This window comes from Coffea arabica, chromosome 10c (genome assembly GCF_036785885.1).
Source record: "Coffea arabica cultivar ET-39 chromosome 10c, Coffea Arabica ET-39 HiFi, whole genome shotgun sequence".
Classification (NCBI taxonomy): domain Eukaryota; kingdom Viridiplantae; phylum Streptophyta; class Magnoliopsida; order Gentianales; family Rubiaceae; genus Coffea; species Coffea arabica.
Window position 1 is genome coordinate 4,246,937 of NC_092329.1, and position 17,276 is coordinate 4,264,212.

Here is a 17,276-nt window from a genome sequence, read left to right on the forward strand (position 1 = left end):
CATATACTCCTGAAAAATAGGTATAGATGCTACATATTCTTCACACCATCCTTGGATGAGGCGTCTTCAAATACAATATACATAGATTATTTGGATAAGACTTAGATTTATTAATAAAGATTAGGAGACAGGCGCGGTGCAATTAGCACATCAAGAGGCGTGGCTTTGGCATTTGTTAATCCAGCGCTCTCAGTCATATCAACCGGTTCATCGCTCGGCTTTGAGATGTCAAATGCATGAAGCAAATCTGCTAAAATCAGGTGTATCATTTGAATGCCAAAATGCAATCCAGGGCAAATTCTTCTGCCTGCGCCAAAGGGGACCAGTTCGAATTGCTTTCCATTGATTTCAACACCTTTATGAGTCGAAAGGAACCTCTCAGGCCTATATTCGGATGGATCATCAGGCCATATGTTTGGATCCCGCTGGAGTTTCCACAGGTTGAATATCAGCCTCGTGCCTTTGGGGACATGATAATTACCACCACCGAAAGTGCAGTCTTCATTGAAGTCCCTAGTAACGCCCAGTGGAGAAGCTGGGTACAGCCGAAATGTCTCTTTGACAATGGCTTGAAGGTAGCCCAGATTGTTGATGTCTGATTCTGTTACTCGTCTATCCTTGCCAATATGGAGATCTAGTTCTTCTCGAGCTTTTCTCAGGACTTGAGGATTGTTCAACAAGAGAGATAGTGCCCATGTTAGCACAATTGCTGTGGTGTCACTCCCACCGGACATCAAATGATGTCAAGTCCGAATAAGTCAGTATAGCATTAGTAGAAACAATAGTACTAACTATTTTCTTTGCCATAAATAAAGGGAAAAGGGAAGAAAAAGAAGAAGAAGAAAAGTCTCGTGCTACCAGTAGGATTATAAACTCCAATTTTCATGTAAGTCTATTTCATGTTAGATTCTTTAAGAAAAGCCTAGGATGGTTTGAGCTAGCGGAGCAAATTAAGGCTATATTGTAGAGCATTAGATGAAAGAAAATGTAAGCCAAAAGAAAAAAAAATAAACGAAGACATTTCGCTTAAAATAGTGCATACTAGGCACGTGGCCTTGACAATGGTGTCAGCATCATAGCCTCGAGCAAGGTTCATTATTTCTCCTTGGCCACCTTGGGTGACCGAGAGCATTACGTCCATGAAGTCTTGTTGGCCATCACCCTTGCCGGACTCTTTTCTCCGTTTATGCTCCTTCAGCCATCCCTCAACAATCTGATCCATTTCTTTAGCAGTTTCCTTCAGTTTCTTCTCGTGTCCTTCTAAGTCTAACCAACCCAAGAAAGGAACGAAGTCGGCCACCACATATATCCCAACTAAATGAAAGAAATCCCTCGCCGCCTTCTGGCACTGCCTGGCTTCTTTCTCCTCACTAACATCTATTGCTCCCCCAAAGTATCTTTTTCCGGCAATCATTCTTATAATCACGTTTAAAGTCAAGCCCCCAACCCACCGCTTCATATCAACCAAAGCACGACCCTTTGATGACTCCCTGTAAAGCTCTTTCACGAAAATCCCAGTTTCAGAAACTCTCACGTGCTTGAGGAGCTCGAGCCGGCGAGCAGAGAGCAATTTTTGGGAAATTATTTTGCGGATCTCCCTCCAAAATGGGCCGTAAGGAGCGAAGCCAAACATGGCATAGTTGTAGCCGAGGAGTTTAGCTGCTAAACAAGTTGGTCGTTGTGATACAACCGTATCCTGGGAGGTGAAAAGCTCCTTCGCCATTTCCAGGCTACTGACTACCACGGCCCTGTGAACTCCGAGTCTTAGGGTGAATGATGGCTCGTATTTGTCAGCCATGCCTCCCAATATTATGTGGGCGAGCTGTGAGCCTCCAGCTAAGAGGTGGAGGTGACCAATTATGGGCCATGCGCCGCCTGCTTCAACCGGTAAACAGCTTTTGATTGGTCTAACTTCAGCCTGCTTAGAGTTGGCAGACCTCCAAAGTAAAAAGGAGAGAACAAAAGCCAATACAAGTAGCCCAACTACTGCAGCCCTAGGGTATAAGAGAAGCAATTCCATAGCTCAGTTTTGGGTAGAAACATGGTGGTATGCATATGCCACTCTTATCTACCTATTATCTCTGCCTTGTATATAAAACTAGAGAAATTTCTAAAATTATGATGAATTTTAAAAAAATTCTACAAATGGGGCATTTTGAGTGTGGGGTTCTGTCCAAGGGATCTTCGCATTCAGCAAATGCGAGTTGAGGGAACTCGCATTTGCTGAATGCGAAGTCTCTTGAATTTTCCTCCAACGAAATCCAAAAAAAAAAAGAAAAAAGAAAACTAGACCTCGCATTTATGAAATGCGAGGTCAGTTACCTCGCATTTATGAAATGCGAGGTCACTGTGCTCAGACCGCAGACCGCAGAATGCGATCTCATCTCAAAGCTCAGACCGCAGAATTCTAGCGTGATGCCAGGAATACCGGAGATGGCACGGGCGTGTTACTAGTGCTGCTTACACCTCCCATGTCCTTGGTCTTGTGGAGAAGGAATGTTCCAGACAGGATAGTCACAAAACCACATACTTCAGAGACAATTTGCGATGCACAGCCACGAATTTGAAAGCCATTTGCGAAGGGAAAGAAAATGTGCAGCGCAAAGGGTCACAAAATTGGTTGGGGATGACTGCTGAGGTAGAAATGGCAGCTGGTTGGGGTGCAAATGGCGTCTGGTGGAAGCTTAACAATGGCGAACAACAACCGACGAGAAAGAAAGAGATTGAGGGATTTTGGGCAATTTCCTCTTGGAAGCTTGGACTGGTGTCTAGCTACGCAAAAGACGAGAGAGTGAGCTGGATGTGCAAAGTTTCGTTCCAATTTCTGCCCCTCTACTTATGGATTTGAATGCCGAATGTTTGACGTAAAGAACGGAGCTCTGTTTTTGGGTTTAGGTGAAAGAGACAGAGAAATGCGAGGTACTTTTTTTTTTAAAAAAAAAATGTATCCTAGCTCGCATTTGCCGAATTCGAGCTAAGTAAGTTCACATTTAACAAATGCGAACAACCCTATTTTAGAAACGCCTCCACCAATAGCCTTACTTGTAGAAACTCTTTTTTTTTTCATCATAATTCAAGAATTTACTCTATAAAACTAGGAGGCATAAACGCGCTTCGCGCGATGAAAATATAAAATGCCCTGCCCAATTTTGAAGCAATAAAAAATAATAATTTATGCAAAAAAGTACATTTTTAGCATAGGCATTTCACAAGTTTGGATAGTGTATCAATGCTTTAAATCTATAGATGTCAAGAGGGGTCTAATTCATATATAATCATAATTCAAAATGGCTTAAAAAGTTATCATCAGCTATGTGCTCTTGGCAACCGAATAGTGTCTAATATTTTCCCCTACGAGTATTGAAGAGATTGGATAATCTGTATACTTTTTATTTTGGTTGCCAAATTTCTTCAGAAGTTTAATTGCACTTTGAAAGAATTGGTGCAAAAAAACTTCTGATTTAGCGTTCATAGATTTTCATTAAGTAGTTGCTTCAATTTCAAGTTACTATCTTCAGTCCTTCAGTATACGCTACAATTTTTGTGCCTAAGTTCCACTGTATTTCATGTGTTAGTCATAGTTTTTTAGTTGTAAGTTCGTTTGGTTTCACTTATTACTTATCAACTGAATTTTTTTTTCTTACACTTTTTTTCTTATCCGTTGTAAGTTCCCTTGAAAGTATTAAGTTCATAAGTTGTAAGTTCTGCTATTTAACAGTCAAAGTTTGCTGGGTTCTTGTTACATGTTACAACAAGTTGATTGCATAAAATTCACATTTTCATGCACCCTAGGGCCATAGAATGAAATGTTTAAGAGTACTAAACCATTAGCTATCAATCACTAATCACAACAGGAAAAAACAATGCATCTGCTTCTAAAATGATGAGAAGATCTTCACATAATCTTTTGCTGAACAAAAAGAGACGAGATAAGAAAAGATAAGGCGCTATGTATCTCATACTTCCAGTTTTTTCTTAAAAAATTAAAAATAAATAAGTAAATAAATTTGGAGAAACAATCACATCACACTAAAGAGAGAGTAAGTTTAAAAAGGAAATTATAAAGGCTCCGAAGAAAGAGTTTTGCATAGTTCTCGTACGCTTTTTTGCTTTTTCTTTTCTTATTAATAATATACTACAACTGATTAGTAAGGAAGCGTTGTCACCACTTGCTGAATAGAGATAACTAAGCTAAACAAGTTAAATTCTCAACCTCAACTTCAAACTTAAGTTCCAGTCTTATGTAAAGGCATCAAAATGAATACTGCCATCCATGTCTTACAGATACGAGAAAAGCTTGCCAAAATTCCACTTATGGAAATGAGAATAAAAGATAAAGTCTTAAATATTAAAGTTTTGCCTCACATTGGTGATATTATTCACAAAGGTTAGGTAGGCGATAGAAAAAACAAAATTTAGAGAATTTTAACATTGAGTTTCTAGGATTTTTTGCGGCTGGCTTAAAAGTATAGAATATTAGTTCCTCGGAGTTATTTTTAGAGGCAATGTTTTTTGTTCCACAGAACTCTCAAATATTAAATCCACAATATAAGAAGTTGATTGCATAAAATTCACATCTTTGTTGAGGAAAAGTTTTTGTGATAGTCTGGCACTAAATTGAATCCAGGTCTACTATTGCAGTTTTAAATTACCATACACATGATGTTGGTTTTATATTTGCTATCTTGATTTAGTGTTTCTGGTTGGTTGAATTTTGCCGTTGAAATTTGTGGATGAAATTATTGATATGTCCATTCTAGTATTTCTTAATATTTTAGCTGCTTTTATCCTTAGCAGCTTGACATTCATTTAAAGTATGCCTAATTATATCTTTCTCTTTTTCTAATTTTTTCTCGTGTGAGTATAATTTAAACATATTGGATATTTGTATAGTTTTACACTAACTGATATCTTTCTTTTGCATTTTATTTTGGTTGCCAACTTTGTTCAGGGGTTTAGTTACAATTTAAAAAAAGTGGGTGCTAAAAAGGCTTTTGTTTGGGGTTGACAGATTCGTATTAAGGAATTGCTTCAATTCAAGGTCATTTCTTCTGTTCTTTCACTAAATACTGCAATTTTTTTGCTTAAATTTTGCTCTGCTTGACTACACCCTGGACAATATCATAACTGAATGCATGCTTATAGCACTTTTCTTTCTTACATTTTGTCTTTTACTAGTTAATCACTCTGATTCGTCAAATACGATAGTCTCAAACAATTAGTCTTACATTTGTATCTCTTGATCAGCTGCTTGTATCTAGCAGTTTGGGCTTCATATATATAGAGGTTAGCTTTACTTTCTTCATTAGCTATCATTAGTCACATTTCGTTACTGCTACTTTCATTAAGATGAAATGAAAAAGGAATGCAAGTAAAGGATTTAATTTAGTAGATAAGTGGTTTGATGAATGTTACAATACCGAGACTTCATTAAAAGAAACCCAAATAGCTCTCATACAATAGAACAATGTGAAGAGCTATCAAGAAATCTGCCATTTTCCCAGGCTCATCCTGCTAATCCAATCCATATGCGTTCTAATACTACATATGTAGATATTCAGACCTCAGGAAATAATGTTGATCTAATTTGTCCCACTGATAGGGAGATAATTGTGCATTTTATTCATTGATGTTTGGTCTTGATTTTGGCCGTTTATTGCTTAGAGTAATCGGTTTCTGCTCATATTTGATATTTGTGTTATTTGCAGGCAACCGGTGTTAAAAGTGACAAAAAGAGGCAAAATTTCAGAAGACTAGTCATTCTAGAGCGTGCCCACGCCAGAGACTGCAGAGTTGCGTGAAAAAGACGGACCGCGGGGCCTGTCCCTGGAAGCTGCCGCAATTTTTGGAAGATGTAATTGGAAGTTACGTGGGATTAGGAGACATCTTCAGAGCCTCTTTTTTGGCAACAATTCAAGGAGGAAAATAAGGAAGCAATCCTTTTAGAAACAAACTCTGTGTTAGCAAAAGGAAGCGGCGGCGCAAACACTATAAAGAAGACAACAATAGACTAGGTCTTGGGTCTTTTATCTTTGGACCTTTTATCTTTTGTCTTTTATCTTTTTTTTCCCTTCATATACGTGAGTTTGAGACTAGCGGTTATGCCGCTCTTTACTTCAATCGGCTAAACTCCATGAAAGCCTTCAATTGCTTCGTGATTATGCGGCAAGATTAGTTCTTTTATCTAGTTGAGGAGTAATCAAGTCCCGAAGCACGAATAATTGTGAGATCATTTTGTTTATTCTATATTCTACATTTGTGAGTATTTAATTATTCTTTGTTTGAACAGCCTATTATTGTTTGGATTTATTGGATCAATATGGCCAATTATTCAATTGTCTAAATAATATATTGCCAATTAGAACAGGGGTGCGTATCACTTGAATGTCTTAAATTAGTGGCAAACGGTACCAATTTCATTGCCTCGCAAGCAGTCTAATTTGGGTCGTAGGAATAATTAATCTAGTTTAAATGAACCCGCATATGTGTTTGTTAACTAAAATTGGGTCTCTCTAATTCTTAAAGCTGTAATTAGATTAAATCCTTCGAGCGTCTCTGGGGTTATCTATTTTACAAGAGGGTAGTTTAAGAGCGTCTCTGGACTACCGTAAAATTAAGGAGAGATTGGGAGTTTGGCAGTTGCTAAATTGCTAGAACCAATTTATTTGCGAATGTGTGAATTAATTCAGGTATCTATGATCAATTGTGTGAACCGGTGCCGAGATTATCTCCTTGATTAGGTTGTGTCAATTAATTGTTTGTTTCATTCTTGAGTCATTGCATTTATTGCGATTGTTTATTTAGTAATCTTACGTTTTTAATTTGTTTCATTTATCTCTCTCTCTTTGAAAAATTTCCCAATTACCTGTGTGCAATAAATCTATCGGTTCCCTGAGGAGACGATTCTACTCACTGCTATACTCATTCAGTTTTGGAAGTAGGTATCATTATAAATTTTATCTTTGGTAGTTTGACAGCCACCAAATTTTGGCCTCCACTTTATGACAGACCCAAATGGTAACATAAGTAGGAAGGATCATGAAAATTATAGTAGTGAAGTTGTCCCTATTTCTAAACATTTATCCTCTCCCAATGTCACATCTATGCATGGATCAGATGGTTCTCATCTAAGGACCTTTGATCAACCAAATCATAACCAGCTCCTATTAACCTTTAGTATTGATGAGGTTTATGCTCACTCTCAGGGTTTGCCTTCCATCAATTTTATATGTGTCCTTGAAATCCATACTTCTCATATCAGGAGCTTTCCTCAACCTAATGATATTGATCTTAGATCAACCTCAAATAGAACATTTTCCTGTGAAGATAGGTTCAATGAAAACTATAATCTCACGGTCACTCAACTTCATGATATAAATAGAATAGCAAACGTTTCCACTTCTCAGCCACCTTTCTCTGCTATTTGTTCTTATCCTCCTCCATATTATGTTGAAGAAAAACGCTTGGAGAGAAAGAATTACAGAAAACAAGCATGCATAAAGTGGAAATCTAAGAAATTACGTAGACATGTTTGCACTAAAATCCAACATGTACTAGCTATGAGATTGGAAAGGATTGAGAATTGCACAGCTGCTACCAACTTTGCATTACAATTTGATGTACAATCACTAACACGAAAAGGTAATCAATCCTCTATCTGAGATATGTCTATTTCCACTTTCTTCTATAAATGTTTTTGATACTATCCTAAGATATTAGGGGTTATATCAGCATTTTTTTTTTGATCGAAAGATTGGGATTTATAACATACAGGTTAGCATCTTTGATTTTCTGAATGTTTGTTGTGTACGCTGTCGGTTTTCTATGGTCATTGTCTTATCCAATTCTATTCGGATCTGTGGAGGATAAAATGTCCATTTGTTTCTGTTTTTCTCCTTACTCTTTTCTTGGATCGCCTGTTGACGGTATCAAGCATTTGATGAAATGTTTGTGTCAAACTTGAGATAATCAACTATTTTTGGTGGAAATGTACATATAACGTGCATATGCATTGCAAATGGCAAAATTGCTTGACCCTGGAGATGTCTATTCCAACTCCAGAGTGATTGCATAAAGAGATTGCACACAGAGACACCACAAAGGTCTTGATACTTGATGACACGGAAGCAGTAATTCAAATAAGTAGTCCTTTACAGTATTTCATAAAATGCTTTTCCACTATTATCAGTTTGTGAGCACCAATGTTTTCCTTTACACTTAAATGTCTTCAATTGCAAATAGTTATTTTATAGTGGTCAGAATGTCTCTGTGTGCGTTTTTGTGTATGTATGTATGCAAGTGCATAAATATATTTAGGGAGATCTTGGCATCTTTTGGGTCCCTGTGTCCATCTAACGGTGGATTTACTTGACAATCTGGTGCAGCTTACTTTCCTTCTTAATGTTGTCTGGGAAGCAGATGACATGCATAGACATCTATCATGACTAACTGATTTTTAAGCAAGTACTTTCAGAAGTTTGTATATGTCTGCATTTGTTGCCAAGTTGACCACAGTATTATTGAATGATCTAGGTATGGGGAAAACACAAGGAGAAAATCTGCCATTTGTATTATTCTACTGGAATGAGTTTTACTTCATTATGGAACATTGTCTACATTATTTGGTTATGGAACAATTGATCTAAAGTATTCGAGTTTTCTGCCTATTTTAGCTTAATTACAGTGTTGTGCTCCTGAGAAAATATAGAACAATGAAATTGACCGAGAAAAGCAAGCATTTGCAGAAACCATTAGCCATCAGCGCCAACAAGCTTGAACCACAGAGTCCATAAATATTCAAATTAAAAAGAAGCCATACATAATGCTAAAGTGAAAGAGTGCTTCTTGGTGATTTTCCCTCCCAGTTTTGTATCATTTCTAAAGAGCTGTTGCTCTACACTTGCAAAAAAGTGACCCTCTTCTATGCATTAGAATAGCTTTGACCATTTCATCATTGGATTATAGTCGATCTTGATTTAATTATGTTTATATCTTGATAAAAAGGTAAGTGTACTGATAATAAACTTGAAGGTTCAAAATTCTTTGGTCTACAAATCTGTAATTGATGACATGTACCTCAACTTTACCTTTGGTTCCAAAAAAATATTTCCTTAACTTATGGTTCATTTATTTGCATGCCACGATGAGGCTTACTCCTATCTATTCTTCATATATGAGCTTTATGCATGCAGATTTGAGGCTCTTATTTATGATTATAGAAATCAATGCTTTAGCCAGAAAGCGCCCAGGTTGCTCATTAGTGAAGATCTTTCATATGCGCACAACCGTTCTGCTAAAAGCAATTCGTGTGGGCACAAGCCGTGGCAAGAAATTTTTCAATATTTTTTACACAATAAATTGGGTATTGGCACAGCCAGAAATACTCTAGTACTAATGAGAAACATGCATAGTTTCCCAAGTGTTGCGTGACATTTGAAACTTATAATTTCTGTTTTCTATTAAGTTGTTAGAAAGAAAGAATATTTCTGGCATGGAAAATAAGATTGTCACAAATGGTGTGAGTGTGACTTTCAAAATTACACACAACTCTTACTGGTTTATCATTTGTGCCCTATATTTTTTCGGTGTATCCCTACCTTACCGATCATCATTCATAGATACTTTTGTGTATCACTAATATCTCTAGCGATACAAAATTAAAGAGCATGTCTTCATGCTACTATGATCCATATGTAATGATTATAGAAATTTATGCTTGATTGATACCCAAATATCTAAGGCTATAACTTGTTGGGTTAACGACATTTATTTGCAGAAGGTTTGGCCAAACTATCAATTACTTAATGAGGTTTAGCAAATTATGAAAGTAACCTTCAAATGAATATTTAATACCTTGTCGATTTTTCACGTAGGTTTTAGATGGGTTATTTAGGATTGGGTGCTGATGCTGTTGTGTTTTGTGCGATTCAGTCTGATTTTATACATGATTGAATTTTTAGTGTATAATTACATTATAAAATTATATTGAATATATATAAAATATTTTATTTATCCATACTATTTTTGCCATGAGTACAATAATGTGATGAAATTGTATACCAAGGAATAATAACAAATACAAAAACTCACGTGAAATCACAATACTAGCGGCTACGATCAATACTCTAAAAATATCCATCTACTATTTTTTTCATTTTTTTCCCTTGGAAATTACTTTTTGCTTCCGGACAAAATTGAAAGATCCACGCATAAAAATGTGTTTCGTCCTAGAAGATATTAATGATTTTTTTCGGCAACAATAGTATTTGTATAAGCTAATCTATTAACATTTGTATATGGGAATTTATATAATCTAATATATCCTATTCTAGTAGAGGGGCTGTATAAGAGGATTTGTATAAGGGATTCTAGTAGAGGGTAGAGGAAGGGGGAGTATCCTATTCTAGTAGAGGAATTTTCAAAGCAAGTGCGATTTGAACCCCGACTTACAGCTTAAAGAGGGGTTTAGTTCCCTTTTGGTGGCCACCGACCCAAAGTCAGTGATATTATTGATGATATTTCCAGATTAATAAATGTTTCCATTGTAGCTTTCAACTTTCAACAATAGAGATTAATGGTCAAGTCAGTGTTATTTCCGTCGTGGTCTAGTTGCCAACTTGACCTCCCGAGGGTGGTGAACTCAAGATTGGGCAACATATTGGAAGAGACATATGGTGGAGTGAATCAGTTCCGGCACCCTAAGACAGTCCAATCAAAGAGGAGCAGCAATGTGTTAAAATTAGTACTAGTTATATACTTTTTAAAGTGGGGGAAAAAGCAAACATGTGAGCCTAAACGTTTTGCCTCGAGAGACATTGAATGATACAGCCTTGATCCTCGAGAGACGGTAATACACGTGTAGTTACCTTTGCAGCCTTGTCTTGTGATAACATCTCAATGAATTTTCTTGACTTGGGTGGCACCGTATATTTGTCCCTGGTGACAAGTCACATGAAGATCTGTTCAGCCATATGTCAAGAATCAGATATGAAGATCTAGAAGAAACGAAGCCTCTTCAAAATGGTATAGCGGTTTCTACCATTTCTTTGGTATTAGACTGACACAATGGTACATGGTATTCTGCCTCACATCAAGTCAATAGGAACCAAAAGACAATTGACAAGGCTGACTTCACCCTGAAAATGAAGCACAAAATAAGAGAGTAGAACTAAAAGATTACCGAAAAGCTGATAAAGAGGTGGGCTGAGAATTGCATCACATGATAGGCAGGTTATGAATGTGAATGTTTAGTTATATATTAAAATGATAATATTTCAATAAAAAAAATTTGGTCTCCAAAATTTATAATTTTAAGCACATTTAGAACAATTGATGGAACTTAACATTCATTAACAGTCAAAATCGTTTTAGCAATAAAATCCTATTTCAATTTTTCCTATACTATAGCCTCTTAATTTTTGTTCTGTATATCATATGTGTATTATTATCCAATTTAACTTATTTAACGAAGATATACTTTTTAGCTTAAATGATAATGTTGTGCCTATATTATTCTATATAGAGTACATAGTGGTTAACGACACTATGTTATCTAATTTGAATTATTTATCTATAGAACCAAAAAAGTAAAACAATCAAAATATATTTCATAAAAAAAAACTATAGTAGGTCAACTACATATAACCAAGAGACATTTAAATTACTTTGAACTCGTGCTAAATTGCTCTCGTAGTGGGGCACAATTTATTTCCTTTTCTCAGTTTTTTGTCTATTAAATCCAATGTTTCAATGGAAAGTTTTAAAATAGTTACTTTGCTCTTTGTTTACTTTAATATTTTACCACAACCCTCCCCCCGATTACCTTAAGAATTTTATTGAATGATTCAAACAATTATACAAAATATTAATTTCATCTTAAATTCAATTGATAATCTATTAAAATTGAAAAAAGAAAACAAATCTGATTTACTTATAGTTCATATTCTTTATAGTTTGAATGGATATCTAATTGAACGTTTAAATATCAATACAAGTAACAAAAAAAAAAAGAATTCATTATCAATTAATTCTCCATAATGCAAAAGCATACATACATATATAATGCTACATTTGGGACCAGTCATGCAAGAGTAAAAGTCTATGAGAAACAAGTAGGATGAATACACAAAATAAAAGAATAAAAGAATAAAAGAAAGAAGTTTCCTGAACCTTTGCACATTTTCAACATAATTTCAATCTAATTTGCATTTCTTTTCCTTTGAAACCGTTAATATCACTATTTAAAATCTAAGATACCATGATGATCCAAATTCGAAACATTGCTATAAAAAATGCAAAGTCAAAACTATTCAGTAGTGGCAACTTGACTTTGATCTTTAATCATCATTTTTTTCGTCAATTTACTAAATATGCTTAAGATTTGAAACACTGGGGACCAAATTTGTTTTGATCCAAGCATTAATGATCAGTCCTACACACATGCAGAGTATTATAAACAAGAATTGTATTTCTTCCAAATTTTGGATATATGTTATGTATTGATTTAAATTACAACTTTTAAACTTATTTTCTTCATAATGGTTGGTTAGTGATAATTTAGTTTTAATATTATTGTGATATCATTTTCTAATAAAGTGGAGGTGATTTGTCACTTAATCATAAATTTTTATCTCCTTTTGCCTAAAAATATGTTCAAGTTCGGGAGTACCAATAGTAAAAAGTTTTTATGTTATTTGAAAGAAAATTATTCATTCATTAGTAAATTCGGGCATGTCATCTTGTATTATATTATCCATGAAAATATATGGAATACTTTTAATGTGAAGATTGTTTGTTGTCCTACTTTTAGAATAGACAATGAGCAGTTATATTTTTGTATTTACACCTATTAAAAACACTTCTTAACTGTATCACTACATAGTTTAATTAATACGAATATTTGATTTCAAGCATGTATACATTAGTACAAATAGCATTAGTATTACTAGTGATAAAGGGCGCACTCAATCTATGTACAATTTAAACAATCACTTTTTATATGGAAGAAATTAGTATAAAATTTTAATAAACAAAAAACTTTGATCTTTTAAAAGTTTTTTTAACATTATTTTAATGAACTTGGTAATTATAATGTTTGTGGTTGGTTATTGGTGAAAGTTAGTTGTGGTATTGGTTGACAATACATAAGCAACATCTTAATCAGATGATAAAAGTATAATTAAGTGATGGATTAATCTTTCCTACACTGACAGTGTATACACTATCAACGTTTGGATGAATTACAAATATGCAAAATTTGAATTTAAAATTCAACTTTTACATATATGTCATAGATTCAACGGTGATAGTGTATACACTGTCACTGTATATAAGATTTGTTCGTAAGTGATTGCGATGATAATGCTGAAAATTTAAAAGTGACAAATATGGTCTAATTAAATTTCACCTATATGCACTGCAGTTATTATGTCATCAATTCATTCTCATTAATTTGGTCTAATACCATTACAAATGCATTTTTAAAACATTTCTTTATGTTCCACCGGCAAATATAATAAAAGAATCATATTAATTACTTCTCATATAATAAAACAACATATTACTTCTCCTACAAATATTCCATCTCAACTAATTAATTAACCATTCATTTACTCCTTTACAATTATTAATTCCTATGATCGGTTTAATTAATTGTATATATTATTCCAAATTTCTTCCAAAATATTTAAATTATCTACTCTTTTGTCAATTTATGTAAGTAAATGAATCAAAATTTATCTAATTCTGTACATACATATATTATTTATTTTTTCTAATTTCTTTCAGTTATATATCCAACTTTGCATTTTCTTCATTATGTCTATTGTATATAAATTAGAAAACAATAATAATGTCTTGGGTCTTTTCACATGGGTTAACGTGGGTGAACCAATGTGACTGACAAATTGTCTTGGGCCATTTCAATGTGAAACCCACCATCACAACACTCATTAAGTTCCGGTAGCCTTAACCCACACCAAAAACAACCTTGAATTTTGCTTTTCCTAACGTGTCTGGCTCCTACCACATCCGTACCACATCAAACCACTTTACCAATGCATTGGTACAAACCACTATACCAATCCTTAGAATTTTCGCTAGAAGAAAACTTAAAACTACCAGGACTTTGATGGATCAAGGCTGTGTCAGGAAATGCATGGGAATTGAGGCGAGTGGTGGGCAGCTGTGGCCTGTGAGAGGACCCCTTTCTTCTGCCATAGTTTTGGTACTAATACTAGAGGACTAACCTTCACAAAAAGAACCGTTTAAAAATACTGGCGCTACTGTTTACTTTGACTGTCATCTTTTTTCACTAATCTAAAACAACTCAAGATATGGATCAAAATGATGTAGTTTTGATTCATACTATATCACTGTTAAGCATGTATATTCTGTTTTAAGTACTCTTTCCTGCCATTTAGGACAAGTAAGAAACATCTCATAGACAGAATATATGTAGTTGCAATTCATTTGTATTATTCAGGTCCTGAATAAACATTTCTACGATTGCTTTTACTATGAAATACTAGATCCCTTCCAAACTGAGTTACGAGTAAAGGTGAGGAGGCAGGCGTGGAGCAACAAGGAGTTGGAGCGGAGTGGCTTTGATGTTTGTCAATCCGGCGCTCTCAGTCATATCAACCGGTTCATTAGAAGGAGTTGAGAGGTCAAAAGCATGGAGCAAATTGGCCAAGACTAGGCGTAACATCTGAAGCCCCAAATTAATACCAGGGCAAATTCTTCTACCAGCCCCAAATGGGATTAATTCGAAATGATAACCTTTCACATCAATATGCTTATGTGTGGTGAGGAACCTCTCCGGCCTGAACTCCAACGGACCATCATGCCATACGTTAGGATCCCTCTGGATTTTCCACATGTTCAGGATTACTCTTGTGCCTTTTGGAATATGATAGCCACCTATAATACAGTCTTCACTCAATTCTCTGGTGCCCCCCAGTGGCCCGGGTGGATATAGTCGTAGCGTTTCTTTGATGATGGCTTGGAGGTAGACCAAATTACTAATATCTGATTCTGTAACCCGCCTCTCCTTGCCGACGTGCAGGTCTAGTTCTTCTTGAGCCGTCTTCAAGACTCGAGGGTTGTTCATTATCAAAGACAGCGTCCATGTTAGCATCACTACAGTGGTATCACTCCCACCAGAAATCAAACCCTGTCAAGTCCAAAAGACAGCAAAATTTTGAACTCACTTGCAGTTTTCTTTAAACTAAACATATTCTAGATATTGATCAGCTGTAAAGAAACAAATTGAGAATAAGCAAAATTAAAGTATATATACTGGACTTACTAAGCAAGTAGCTTTGGTGATAGTATCAGCATCGTAACTAGCAGAAAAATCTGCACCTTCTGTGAGTGAGAGCATGACGTCCATGAAGTCCTGATGATCATTAGTGGCCTCGCCCGACTGTTTCTTTCGACGATGTTCTTTCAACCATCCGTCGGCTAGCCGGTCCATCTCTTGAGCATTTACTTTCATTTTCCTTTCGTACCCTCCCCAGTCCAACCATCTCAGATAAGGAACAGAGTCCGCCAGTACAAACAGCCCAGTTAAATAAAAGAACTCCCTCATCACCTTTTGGCACAGCTTTGCTTCTTTCTCCTCGCTAACATCTGTTGCCCCAAAGAACCTTTTCCCCACAACCATCCTAAGGATCACGTTTAGATTCAAGTCTGCAAACCACTGCTTCATTTCCACCAGGACAGGGCCTGATGAAGAATTCCAGAGATTGTAAAGATCTTTGGTGGAAAGGTCAGTCTCAGAAATCCTGACGTGCTTGAGGAGCTCAAGGCGTTTAGTGGAGAGTAGTTCGATGGAGATTACCTTACGCATCTCACGCCAATAATCACCGTAAGGAGCGAATCCAAAACTGGCATAGTCATAACTTAGGAGTTCGCTTGCCAAAGAATTCGGACGTGATGCTGCAGCCAAGTCATGGGTGGTGAATATCTCCTTTGCTAGTTCCCAGCTGCTTACAACCAGGTTTTTATGCACTCCTAGCCTGATAGTGAAGGCTGGTCCATATTTCTCGGCCAGGGCTGCCAAGGTAATGTGGGGAAGCTTTTCTGGACCTCTTCCTAAGAGGTGAAGGTGGCCAATAATAGGCCATGCACCGCCTGCTTCTGGTGGCACTGAACCATGTTTTTTGGCATCTTTGTTGAAGAAAAAGTAGACAAGGAAGAAGGAGAAAGCAAGCAGTCCAACTGCAGCAGCATTGAGGTGCTGGAAAGACCATTCCATCATGGCTCCTAGCACAAGATTCAGAAACAGCTTTCTGGGAACGTAGGATTAATTTGTTGGGCCGATTCGGCGCTTAATTCATTTATAGTAGTACTAAATAAATGTTGAATTAGCAGAGTGTATGGAAAGATTTCTTTTATCAAGATAATTCCCACGTTGTCCCTTTACTGTGATGTATTTTATAGTGGAGTCATTTCGTCAAAAGTTTAAAGAATTTAGTCTGTGCAGAATTAGTCTGGGAGAGTGATGGGATGTCACGAGGCACTTATTTATTTATTCATTTATCTTGGGCAACAATTATCTGTTGGAAACAAAAGGCTGTGGAAAATAGTATTGAAAACCAAGTGTAAGATTGCATGTTGCTAGCTAGTAGTCAAGGTTGGAATTCGGATGCATCTGTATTTGGTCTAATCTTGACTTGCGGCTTTAACTATGCCTCAATTTTTACAACCTTGACAGGAAGCAAATTACTACTACCTCTGTCCCAACACTGACAGTTTTGACTTTTTGTTTCAAATAATTTAAGAAAGATTAGCTAGCTTTATTGAAAACATAAATCTAGATTACTGGAGTGGAGCATGACTAATTAATTTTACATTAAATAAATTAAATTATACTCAATAATAACCTATATGAAATATGAAATTTTTGAAAAATTACACGTTAATTATAAATTTTTAATTAAAAAATAGACTATAATTTGAGACGAATAAAAAATAAAAACAACTCTATTAAAGCGGGACAAAGGGAATAGTTTAGAGCTAAGAGGCCATAATTACTCATCATCATAAAAATCGCGCGTAGAGTCCCGAAACCTTCCCGTATTTTCTTTTCTTGATTAATCAATTACAAGGCAGGCCCATCGCCATACTTGATGACAGCTAAAAATCGCTGGTGTCGTGATACCTCGTATTTTCTTTGGATTAATTTTTCTTACACTGACAATATATACACTATCAATATTGGATGATAGGTAACCATGCAAAATTTAAATTTAAAATTCAACTTCTGCATATAT

The 17,276-nt window shown here is 35.7% G+C and overlaps 2 protein-coding genes across 2 annotated transcripts; both read right to left on the reverse strand.

Moving 5' to 3' along the window:
* Positions 1-110: 110 nt before the first annotated feature.
* On the reverse strand, positions 111-2,020 carry LOC113714978 (strychnine-10-hydroxylase-like). The gene is made up of 2 exons (XM_027239121.1): positions 1,042-2,020; positions 111-739 (listed from the first exon to the last, which is right to left on the reverse strand). Exons 1-2 carry the CDS (start codon positions 2,018-2,020, stop codon positions 111-113), a joined length of 1,608 nt encoding a protein of 535 aa, XP_027094922.1.
* A 12,433-nt stretch (positions 2,021-14,453) lies between these two features.
* On the reverse strand, positions 14,454-16,397 carry LOC113713518 (strychnine-10-hydroxylase-like). The gene is made up of 2 exons (XM_027237255.2): positions 15,308-16,397; positions 14,454-15,172 (listed from the first exon to the last, which is right to left on the reverse strand). The coding sequence occupies exons 1-2, from the start codon at positions 16,259-16,261 to the stop codon at positions 14,546-14,548; spliced, it is 1,581 nt and encodes a 526-aa protein (XP_027093056.1). The 5' UTR covers positions 16,262-16,397; the 3' UTR covers positions 14,454-14,545.
* Between the last annotated feature and the right edge of the window lie 879 nt (positions 16,398-17,276).